Genomic DNA, 12,615 nt, shown 5'->3' with positions numbered 1-12,615 from the left:
TCTGGTGTGGTGGTGAAGATTTTAGAGAAGTTGTTAATATCCTGCATATAGAAATGGGTAGAGAGACAACCTATACTCTGCAAGGAACAGCATGGATTTACTGAAGGAAGGTCATGTTTTAGCAATTTGTTTGCTCATATTTTATAGCAATGTTATGGCAGAGTTTGATGTGATACTGTTGTATTTTGTTAAGGCATTTGATAGTATACTACATGAAAGTCTGTTGCATAAACTGGAGAATATAGATTTGGAATATAAACTCTTTACCTGGATGAGTGAATGGTTGACAGGTAGATATCAAAAAGTGATATACAGTAGATGTGCAGATTTCAGGAGATAGCAGTGGTATATCCTACAGTTCACTCCTTGGGCCATTGTTGTTCAGTCTATATACATTAATGACATTAGGAAGGGTCTGTTAGGATATGTGCAATTGTTTGATGATGATGTGAAGATAAGCAGTGAATTGGAGATGCTACTGATATCTAGCACTTACTTACAGAATGATTTGAATAAGTTGGAAATTTAGGCAAATGAAAATGGCTATCAGTTTAATATTAGTAAGTGTAAAGTAATTATGCACTTGGCATGAAGTTTCCAACAGTATATTTTATTAGTGGGATTGTGTTGCTACAAGAAACTGATGAGGCTATTGATGGCAGATAGGAATTTGAAGTTCAAAGGTCACATAGTAAAAATTGCAAATACAACTCTAAGGATAATTGTGATGTTGAACAAACCTTGACATGTAAAGATAAGGAAGTCATTTTGCCTCTTTACAAGTCCTTTATAAGACCATACCTGGTATATGGATTTGCTCTCCTCAGTTCCAAGGAGATAAAGAAGAGTTATAAAGATTATGAGGACAGATGGAGAGTATGTGGACTACAGACTGGTTAACAGAAGAAAGAGGGGGATGATATGATAGAGATCTACAAACTTCTGAATGGGTGTCATAGGATGTAGTCTGAAAATTTTCTTATATATATATATATATATATATATATATATATATATCGTTCGATGCTGTTGGTGCACACTCCCTCAATGAGTCTTTGGACTCCCTGGAGGTGTCGCATAATAATAATATGGAAGGTGGGGAGAGAACTGGGGGAGGAGAAGCATCCCTGGACGTTTTTGTTCACTCTTCAGAAAAGGGCAAGAGTTAGATTCCCTTTCCCCCAGAGAGCAGTGAATGAGTGGAATAGTTTGCCTTTATAGATCATTATGTAATGAGTGCATTTTGTGTGAATGAGTTTAAGGGAAGATATGACAGCCACCCTGGTTTGGGTAATGTATAGCCTCCCTCATTGAGTCCTTTACTCCCTAGAGGTCTCAGATGATAATGATTTTCAAGACATTCTCGACTTGCCTCAAGGTCAAATTAAAATAAATATTTGAAAGGCTAGAAGTTTTGTGAGGATTGTAATACCACATTTCAATGAAACCTATCCAGTCACTCCCAGAATAACTTGTATCTTTAATGAAAGGGATGAAAAACTTGTGACCATGTCTCACATCTCTTATCCATGCCCTCCCAGTGGCTTTATATACTGCTATGCTTGGAATCTCTCTCCAGTTACAGGCTAGCAATTACTTTGTTAGCTAGTTGGTCAGGAGGCTTCCTGACATCATTCAGTTTGGCCAGTGGGAGTTTTATTACTATACCCTTAAATGGAGGATATGCTGCTTCCCCAGTTTAATGATGGTGTATTGGGCATGCTCTTGTAGAGTCATTTGTGTATGTGGGATGAAGGGAAATAAAGCTGAGGTCTTACTTAGGAAACTAAACATGGTAATAGCCACTTACAGTGCTCCTTTAGTACTTAGGGCAGCAGTTTTCACTCAGTAAAAATTATCCATCACATAGGGATCTAATTACCTAATAAGCTTATGTTTGGTCATATGGAGTTTAATTGGCTGAGTAGAGAGTGGGTGCAAATCATGCTGTGGCATGGTTGTTGGGGAATGCATTTTTAGGAGGTGTGAGACTACCACTATTTGAGGTAGTAATTTTTAGTCTTCAGCTGGTCTTATATAATTATATATAAAAAATCAGGGGTGAATATTCAGGGTATGCAGTGCACATTCATGGAATAGCAATATCACTGATATTATATTTCTGCATTTATTCCCATTAAAGACTCCCCTAACTGTTTCCTGGCTTCACTTAAACATAGTATATTAATGCTTCATTAAGAGGACACTTCAACATGTAAACATTGCATCACATTTGCATTAACAGCCCATATTTATAATGGAAAACAGTGTTGACAATCTACTGAACGTCCTGTTTTCTTCCGAAGTTTTTGTGGATTTTATGATTGATTATGGTCGAAGGAGATTGGAACTTGTGTATAAATAAGTAAAATGAGTTATTTCAGCCTTTCTTAGGTTCAGTCTGGAAAAATAATTTCCCAAGTGATTGCTTTTTCTGGTTTCTGTGCATATTATATGGCTGTAATTAAAGATGGTATCAAAATTCAAATTATCTGTGTATTACAAGTATTTGCAATTGATAATCTAATCTCGCCACAAAGTGTATAAACCATTTGTGCTTCTCACGTGAAGCATAGCTATTGTTCATTTGATCTTTATGCTTTCCATATTTAAAATTATATTAATTGATAAATTAAGTATTCAGAGTTATCATACAATTAATTGCATTGGACCAATTAAGATGAGTGCTGATGCAATATGCACTCTTAACTTTCACGACACCACTGATATAATATATTTCAATGTTTTTAATAATAACTTGATCTAACATTAACAAAAAGATTCAAAATACAGTGACTCCTAGCTTGATGGAATTTAAGAAAATTCATTCATTTAATTCCCCCCCCCCCCAAGGTTAGTTTTAAAATTTTTCTTTCTATTCTGGTCTTAAATAAATTTCTTTAATCTTAATTTATAGGACTATATTTATACTTGGTTGCAGTTACAATAAAATAAATAAAGATGAATTTTATTTATAGAGATAGGTCATTGTCAGTTTTCAGTAGTAAGCTTGCAAATATCTTTTTGGTATGCATTATTGCTCTTTTAGAATTAACCATTGGTGGGGTGGGGTGGGGAGGTGTTTCCGTAGTTCTCATGCTAGAGGAAGTGAGCACCTTTTTGATTATTTGTCTGTGTGTCAACTTTCTGATATATTGGCTTGAATACTGTCTTGTATACAGTTAATTTAGTGTTTTGACTAATTTCTCTCTAATTCCATATAAATTTATTCAGTTGACTACCTACCATACTAACTTTGTTGATTCATTATGTTGGAGTTAATGGACTTTTTACAGCACTCACAAAGAATTAAAATAGAATTTAATACTTCCTATATTTCGTCCTAGTCACTAGGACATCTACGGGGATTACAAAGACAATTAATGTAACATGCACACAAAAACTTACAATACTAAGCCCAACCACGTGGGTGACAATAAAGTCCTATCTAGGTGGAGCGCCCTCTAAGGGCAGTTGTAGGTGGCCTGGAATGTAAGGTGGGACCTCTGGCGATGACTGTTTCCCAAATCTTCGGAAGCTTAATGCAACCGTATTTGTTAAGATTTGGTTGGTTTTTGAGAGCTGCTGCTGCTTCTAAGAAAAGTCTCTCTTTCTTGAATTTGCTGTGGTGGCGCATGGTGGTTTTTTTCCATGATACTCTGTGGGTGGTGTCCAAAACATGGTCAGCCAAGCCTGAATGGCCATAGTTGTGTTTAACGATGTACGACTTGTGTTCCTCTAGGCGGATGGATGCTGATCTGCCTGTCTGTCCAAAGTACGCAAGCTTACAGGAACAGGGTACTTTGTAAACTCCAGGCAGAGAGAGAGGAGGGAGCTGATCTTTCGTAGAATGGATAAGGGTAGCCAGTTTGCGGTAGGGCTTATATGCTGTGTGTAGGTTATACTTTTTTAGTATCTTAGCTATTTTTTCCGAAGTGCCACAGATGTAGGGTATGGTGATGGCATTTTTAAATTCTTGTTGATGAGAGGGACGGGGAATGGGGGTGGAATTGATTATTTTTTTGATACTGTGATCGCTGTAGCCATTGGAGAGGAAAGTTCTGTGTATGTGGTTAAGCTCAGTAGTGAGGGCGGTTTGTTGATTCAGTTGTCTATTTCCATATTTAATTTACTGTCTTCACTAAAAATAATGCCACAACTGAAATGTTTTACTTGTTCTATAGGTTCTCCATTCACAATGCAGTTGATATTTTCAATGTTTCTGCTTATTTTCATTGTCTTTGTCTTTTTAATACTGACCTTCATACCTTATCTACTACAACAGTTATTCAATTTAGTCATGGAATCTTGTAGCGGATTTATTTAGAAGTATAACATCATCCGCATAAAGCAAAGAGCTGACATTAACATCTCCAATTTTGATATCATGTTTAATATCACTTTCCTTCATAATGTAATCCATATAGATAATGAATAACAGAGGAGATAATGTACATCCTTGTCTGATGCCAGATTTAACATTAAACCACCTTCCTATACTTCCTTCAGTTCTAACTGCTGACTTACAACTCAAATAAAGACTAAGTATTGCTTGATATAATGCCCCATTGACACCAAATAACTGCACCGTATTGAATAGCTTCTCTATTCACACCTTGTCATATGCCTTTTTCAAAACAAAAGTTAAATACAGATCTTTTGTTATATTCCCATGATTTTTCCACTATTTGTCGTAAAGTGAAGATCTGATCCTGACAGCCTCTATTTGGCCCGAATCCAGCTTGTTCTTCACCAAGCTTTTCTTCCACAATTCTTCTCAACCATTTCTCAAGTATGCTTGCATATATCTTACCAGGAACGCTGAGTACGGAAATACCTCTGTAATTCTCGCATTCAATTTTATTTCCCTTTTTATATATGGGTACTATGAGAGCTCTACTCCAATCATCAGGAATTCGTCCCTCTGTCCAGGCATTCTGAACTATGCAGTGCAGCCACTGTAAGACTTTTATACCTCCATACTTGAGCATTTCTGATCGAATATCATCGACTTCTGCTACCTTTCTGCAATTCAGGATTTTGATGGCTTTTTCTACTTCAAGTATGGAAATACATTCCTGACTGCATGTCTGGTCAGTGTTTTTACCACTGTGTTGTCATCACTGCTTGTTTCATTTAGCAATTTTTCAAAGTAATTACTCTATACTTCAAGGATATCTTTTTCTCCTGTTTTCATGTCACCTTTATCATCTCTAATTCCTTTAACAGCACTCTTTCCTCCATTTCTGCTTCTTCAACAACCTCCAGAATATCTTGCCACCTTCTTGATATTTATTTTCTATATTATTGCCAAAGTCCTCCCATGACTTTTGTTTAGCTAGTTTTACAGTGTTTAGCTTTCTTACACTTGTCTCTGTATTCTCTAAGAGCACAAGCTTGACTTATTTGCCAGGAACTCTTGATATGCTTTCTTCTTTTCTTTCACTGCTCTTTAACTTCATTTGTCCACCATGGAGTTCTAATTTTTCTATCCTTACAGACAACCTCACCATATGCCTCTGTGGCTGAATCTGTTTTCTTCAGGGTTTGGTTCCTATTCTCAAATTGTTTGATTTTTTCTTCAATTATGTTTGTGTATTTTAGTCTACAGTTCACATCTGAGAGCTGCTCATCTTTTATTTGCTTTAAAACCTTTTTTTTTACATGTTATTCTTTTCAGTATGAGATTCAACTTTATTCTTCTCAAGACTAAATGGTGATCACTTGCAATTTCAAATTCTCTGTACATTCTAGTGTCCTGCACCAGAGAGAAAACATCACTATCAACAATAACATAGTCAATGAGACTTTTCATATTATTTGCCTCTTCTCTCCATGTGTATTTGTGCATTTTACTAACATCATTTTCCAACATTTTTATGTTGGAAAATCGTGTTAGTAATCACCAGTCCTCTTCCTGAGCAGAAATCCAACATTTATTTACCATTATTATTAGCTTTGCTCTTTTCTCCAAATTTTCCCAAAATATTTTTGTATGTCTGACAATCATTTCCTACTCAGCTATTTAGAACCCCAACAAGGACCAACTTTTCACTTTTCATTGTGTCAGTTGCTTTTTCTAAAGCCTCAAAAAATTCCTCCACTTCTACCTTTAGTAGAACCTTCTGTGGGACCATAGGCACAAATAAGTAGCATTGTCTAGTTTTCTCATTCTTATATTTGCTCACATCACTCTACTTGAGACCGCCTGCCATTCAAGATTAGCCTTGTATTTAGTTGAATACTATGGCTAGTCCTTCTTTTCCTTCATTGTCATTGCCTGAATATAACATTTTATATTTATTGCTCAGAAAGATCTCGCCAATTTTTGCCTTTTTTTTTGTTTCAGTCACCCCTATTATGTCACTTTGGTACTTTATCCAATTCCTCAGTCAGCTTCATTTCTTTGCCATTCAGGCTTCTTATGTTGATAGTATCGATCCTGAACTCTGATGTTGATTTGGGGTGGGTTGCCCCAACGTTTGGGGCCTTATTTTTAGAGGTACCTGTGGCATAGTATAATAATTAATAAATAACATGCAAGTCCACAGTAATAACTTTAATATTTCATACTAAAACTAATAGTATCTTCAGTGTTACAAACAGATAGGAATGGAATACAAGTAATGAACCTTTTGGTGGATCGCCTATTAAAACACAATGTTGTTGCGAGCTAGGAAATGAAAGAAATTAATAAATAATTAATATTTATGATAATTGGTTTTTTAATGATTGCATAAAATAAGTCTCCCAGATCTTCGAGAGAGAGAGGCAATCATTTCGATTTAAATTCGGTCAGTGTAAAATAGCTTCACAACTTTCTTTGAAGAGGCATTCATATTTGAACCTGCATCTATGGAGGAGAATGGCTTTATCCACTGGATAGTATGGGTAGTGTTAATACTGTGTTGTGCTAGACCAGACTTCTGAGGTTTGTTGTAATCAATATAATATTGATGTTCTTTAATTCTTTTTTCTACAGAATGGCCAGTTTGTCCAAAATAAGAAACATTGCATTCACATGGTATTTGGTAAACATCAGCCAAAGATAGAGATGACAGTTTATCTTTTGTAGAAGGCAATAAGGAAGAAATTTTGTTGATAGGAATATACGTGGGAATCAGTTGGTATCCTTTTAAAATTCTACCTAGAGGTTCTGAGATTCCTGGACTGTAGGGAATTGGAACTCTGCAGACTGTTGAAGAAACCTTAGGTATTGGAACATAAGATTCAATTATCTGTTGGATTTGATTAGGGTGGTAATTATTAGATTCCATTAACTTTTTAATGATGGAAAGAAGACAAGAACTTTCCATTGTTGGCTTACATGTTATTTATTAACTGTTGGGGGCCCTTGTTTAACTGGGTGATGCCCCAGCCAGCATGAAATTCTGTCATGTTATAGAATCATTTTTTATTTTGGTCGGCTAAATCCCAAGTTGCCAGCCCATCCTCGTTTGTTCAGTATCCAGGTACCACGAGAAGGTGAGGATTGGACACTAGGTCAGAAGCCTTGATCGGTTTCTGCATTCCTTGAAAGGCTATGTGGAGGTCTCCTCAGTTATATTGCTTTGACCCTTAAGCACCCCATGTGTGTGTTCATCCAGCAAATGAAATGGAAATGCATATTTTGTCTCTTGGAATATAACATCCTTTCTACTCCAGTTTATAAAATTATTTATTCTTAATATGCATGCCATGGCAAATGACTCCTTTTTATGGAAACTGTCAATTTAAAAATCTAAATACTAATATTAAAGTAATCCTGTTTTTTTTACTAATACCTGTCTAGAGAACCTTTTTAAGTCAATCTTTAATGTAAAATGTATTATTTTGTTTCAGAGGCCAGAACATGTTCAAATACAGAATTCCAATGTGGCAATGGCAAGTGTGTACCAAACAGGTGGCAGTGTGATAATGAAAATGATTGTGGAGATAATTCAGATGAGAATAATGACATTTGTGGTAATTATTTATCTTTCAGTTAAATTTCAACTATTATAAGGAATTTAAATATAATGGGAATTGTACATAATGATTTAAACGTGAGTTATAGTACAGTAGCCCCCTCCCATATCCACAGGAGTTTGGTTCCATTGTCTTCCATGGATAGTAGCAAACCACTAGTGAGACCTAGATTTTTGCACATATATAGGAAAATTGAAGCAGAAAATATTAGTAAATTGACAGTCTCACATGCTAGGACTGGATTGTTCTTTAGTGAATACGTTATGTAGTTAATATATAATGTATACACTAAATTGTATGGCTAAATAAATAAATAATAAAAAGTTATTTTTTTATTAAATGAGGTAATTTCTAGACTACCACTTCACCCGTACTATCCAGGGATGCTATCTACCGCATTTGGGCACACATTCCATTGCTCCTCGATAATAATATTACATATTTATTTAAAATTATCATGAAACAATTTTTAAGTCTTTAGAATTTACAAGGAGCAATGGAATGTGTGCCCAAATGCAGTAGAACGTACCCCTGAGTACGGGTGAAGTGGCAAAACAAAAAAATTTGCCTCATTCAACAAAACTTCGTCTTTAGACATACAATTTAACCCACATAATATTTATGTAGAACGAAATGAGAAAATATGCTAATGAAAATGTAATTGTTAATAAAATCTTAACATTTTTATTCTTATTAGGAGGAATCAACTGAGATCAGAACACCTCGTTGTGTTCAGCTACATATTTATTCATCTTCTGAATCTTTGGCAGTCGGCTGCTTGCTTGCCTACTGAACAAATGATGTGGACGGCTAAGGATCATCGATAGTAGAAGCTTTGTTATTTGAAGCTGCCGATTTTGTCTCTTCAATTCAGTAAACAAGTTCTGCAAAGGTTCCAAAGCTTCTGTTATTGTGCAAGTAATTTTTATGCTGCACCCCATTATTGAATCATAATCCATTATCTGTTCCTTTAATGTTTGAGCTGTTCGGAATATCGTGACAAATTTTTTGAGTGTCCATGCTGGTGGTTCTTGTTCACTTTCATTCTCATTATCTTCTTCTGTAGAAGATTTGGCAAGATCTTTCAACTCCTCGTTAGTGAACACCTCACTATGTCCATCTATGTAATCCTTCAATTCTTCTGTCATATCGTCAAATCCCTCTCAACCTATTTTCCGTGCTGTGTTAATTATTGTTATCTGTGAGTTAATATCAGGGGTGTCCTGGGAATTATGAACGGCATCACTCCACAAATTCTTCTTGCATACAGTTACCGTTTCTGGTTTCAGTTAGTCTCTTGATGAATACAATTGCATCTGCAGTTGTGAATGATTTCCAGCATTCCATGACTCCAACATCAGCAGAATCCTCAACCATTGCATGAATCATATCGAAAACCTGCCGAACGTATGAGCCTTTGAAGCATCTAATGATACCTTGATCTAGTGACTGAAGCAATGAGGTTGTATTAGGTGGGAAGAAAACCACTTGAACATTTTCATCTTCGGTGACTAGCGAGTCAGGGTGCCCTGGAGTGTTATTTATTATCAATAAAACTTTAAATGGTAATCCTTCCCTCTCCAAGTATTTTTTTCACCTCCAGAATAAAACATCGATGGAACCATTCCGTAAATAACATGGGCGTGACCCACGCTCAGGCCCGTATTCATGGGTGTGCGAACTGTGCAGTGGCACAGGGCCCAGCGCCAATTGAAAAAAGAAAATCAAATAATTTTTTAAAATTATTATATAAATTAATATTGAATATATAAAAATATTCTTATATTGAAAAATATATGTATATAATTTTATAGCCAACTATTGTTATAGTAAGCAAAATATTTTTATGTATTTTCTTGGTAAAATAAACACTGAGTTTTTCATGAAAATACATTAAAATTATACTAATGACGGCGTGTCGTTCTTTCGTTGGCACTGCATCGCGTTTTTGAGATCAAAGGAAGCGGAGAACATGATGCGTTTGGTCAAACAATGAGTATTGAAGATCCTAAAACTGAGACACCAGAGGAAGGTGAACTATTTACTATTAATGATCCAGCAACATGGCTCAAAATTTTGAACAACACAACACTAACACAAATTGTACAACATGGTCCACCATCTCCTCTGACTGAAAATGATTTTCCAAAAGATGTTTTTCCACAGCTCACTATGTTAGGACAATTGCAAATGGAGAGAAGAAAAACAGAAGATGGCTTTGTCTATTTTTTTGTTTTTGTTGCAAATTATTTTCTTCTGATGATAAATTTTTATCTAATAATGACTTTTCTGACTGGTGACATGTAAGTGAAAGATTAAAGTCGCACGAAAACGAAATCCAGTGCACATGAAATGCATGTATTCCTGGACACAAATGGAATGCAATTTAAAAAATCACAATACAATTGATCAGGCAAATCAAATTTCATAAAATTTGAATCAGAACGGTTAAGAAATGTTTTAAGACGAATAGTAGCAGCAATTCTTTATTTATCTGAACATAATTTAGCTTTTAGAGGTAATTTTGATACTTTGTACACAGCCCATAATGGTAATTTTTTAGGAATCATAGAATTAATTGCAGAATTTGATCCACTTTTAAAAGATCATTTAATGCAATGTTCAGGAAAAAAAATTATAGATAATAATCAAAATTCATATCTATCACCCATTGTGCAAAATGAATTAATTGTTGATGTGGGAACCAAAATTCAACAAAATATTGTAAAAATGATACGACAGGCAAAGTACTATTCAATAATTCTCGATTCTACTCCTGATGCTAGTCATCAGGAGCAAATTTCAGTAATTTTTAGATTTTTACATATATTTGAAGCAGATATTGAAATTTGTGAACACTTTTTGATGTTTTTAACAACTAATGAAACTACTGGTATATATGAAAATATAAAATCACTTTTGAATAAATTAAATCTTAAATTGTCAGATTGTAGAGGGCAAGGGTTATGATAACAGAGCGAATATGAAAGGAGTATATAAGGAAGTCCATGCTTACATTTTAAATGAAAATGAAAAGGCATTTTATATTCCTTATGCTTGTCATAATTTAAATTTGATTTTAGGAGATGTCGCAAAATCATCAATTATAGCAATAATTTTTTTTAATGTTATACAAAAAATATATGCATTATTTGCTGCCTCAACTTCACCTTGGGACATATTAAAGAAATTTGTTAAACAATTAACTCCAAAACCGTTATGTGATACAAGATGGGAATGTAGAATAGAATCAGTTAGAGCTGTACGTTTTCAAATTCCAGAATTTTTAAATGCACTAAAAGAATTATCTAAAACTGCATCAGATAATACTATCAAAGTTGAAGTGGTTTCAATATATGAACAAATAGATTCATTTGAGTTTATACTAAGCCTTGTAATTTGGTATGAGCTTTTATCAAAAGTTAATTTAGTAAGTAAAGTATTACAAAATGCAAAAATTCCCATAGACGTAGTGACTAAGCATATTAAAGAGTTAGTGCAGTACTTTGAAGAGCAGAGAAAATCTGGAGTTGATAGCTGTTTTGAGATTGCTAAAGAACTGTCAAAGCTATTAGAAATAGAAATTAAATTTAAAGAAAGTCGAGGACGTCGAAGAAAAGTATTTTTTGATTATGAAACGCCTGATGATTCACACATAGGTGATAAGAAAGATAATTTTAGGATAAATTTCTTTTTTGCATTTTGGATACTGGTCTGCAATCTGTCAAAAAAGGATTTGAATTGTATCAAATTCACAAAAAATCATTTGGATTTCTTTATGATATGAAATTAATAAGAAAAATGACAGAAAATTAACTAAAAAGAAAATTTTGCTGCAAATAACTGTATCAAAAATTAAATACAGATATTGATGGATCTGAATTTTGCAATGAATTATTTTTAGAAATATTGTTCCAGAAGATGCACCCGTTAATATTTTAAAATTCATAATTGCAAATAATTTGTTGGATATTTATCCAAATATTACTACGATATTTAAAATATTATTGACCACTCTAGTTACGGTTGCATCAGCAGAAAAGTCATTTTCCAAATTAAAATTAATAAAAACCTATTTGCGATCTTCTATGTCTCAAGAACGTTTGTCGTCCCTGGCAATAATAACTATAGAGCATGGAATTGCAAAAAAATTTGAATTTTGATAGCGTTATAAATGATTTTATTGATAAGCGCATTAGGTTAAATAAAATTTAATATATTAAGATTTCTTTTAAATCTTATAAGTTGTTATACATATATTTCATTCTTTATAATAAAAAATGGATATATTTTTTATATTATATTATTTATTTATATTATTAAATAAATCATTGTTTTGGCGTATTTATATGATAATGTATACTTACATAATAAAATAATGTCATGTACATACAAACACATATTTATTTTTTCCCTTTACTTAAATTGATGCTAAAGAGCATACTTGTTTATTTATGTGCATAAATAGTTTTCATATTTGATTTAATTAATTAATTAACAAGATATTCTTCCATTTAAAATTTCCATAAATGTTACTAACTTCCAGGAGCCCTGCTTTTCCATTTTCGGAAAAGCAGGGCTCCTGCTTTGCATACACTTTCGGATTTGATTGTCAAAAAACAGGCAGACAACTTTTGTTTTTAAGGG

General features: G+C 33.9%; 1 protein-coding gene across 1 annotated transcript in view; it reads left to right on the top strand.

Annotated features, from left to right (window-relative positions):
* The window catches only part of LOC150098511 (very low-density lipoprotein receptor-like), a 108,457-nt gene that overhangs the window by 29,722 nt on the left and 66,120 nt on the right, over positions 1–12,615 (top strand). The window contains exon 3 of the mRNA XM_090405667.1: positions 7,843–7,965. Within this exon, the coding sequence (XP_090261793.1) occupies positions 7,843–7,965 (123 nt within the window). The remainder of the gene's footprint in view (positions 1–7,842; positions 7,966–12,615) is intronic.

Source organism: Typopeltis vanoorti, chromosome 15 (genome assembly GCF_054136105.1).
Source record: "Typopeltis vanoorti isolate ZY-2024b chromosome 15, IOZ_Tvanoo_1.0, whole genome shotgun sequence".
NCBI lineage: Eukaryota > Metazoa > Arthropoda > Arachnida > Uropygi > Thelyphonidae > Typopeltis > Typopeltis vanoorti.
This window is presented reverse-complemented; position numbering and strand designations above follow the sequence as displayed.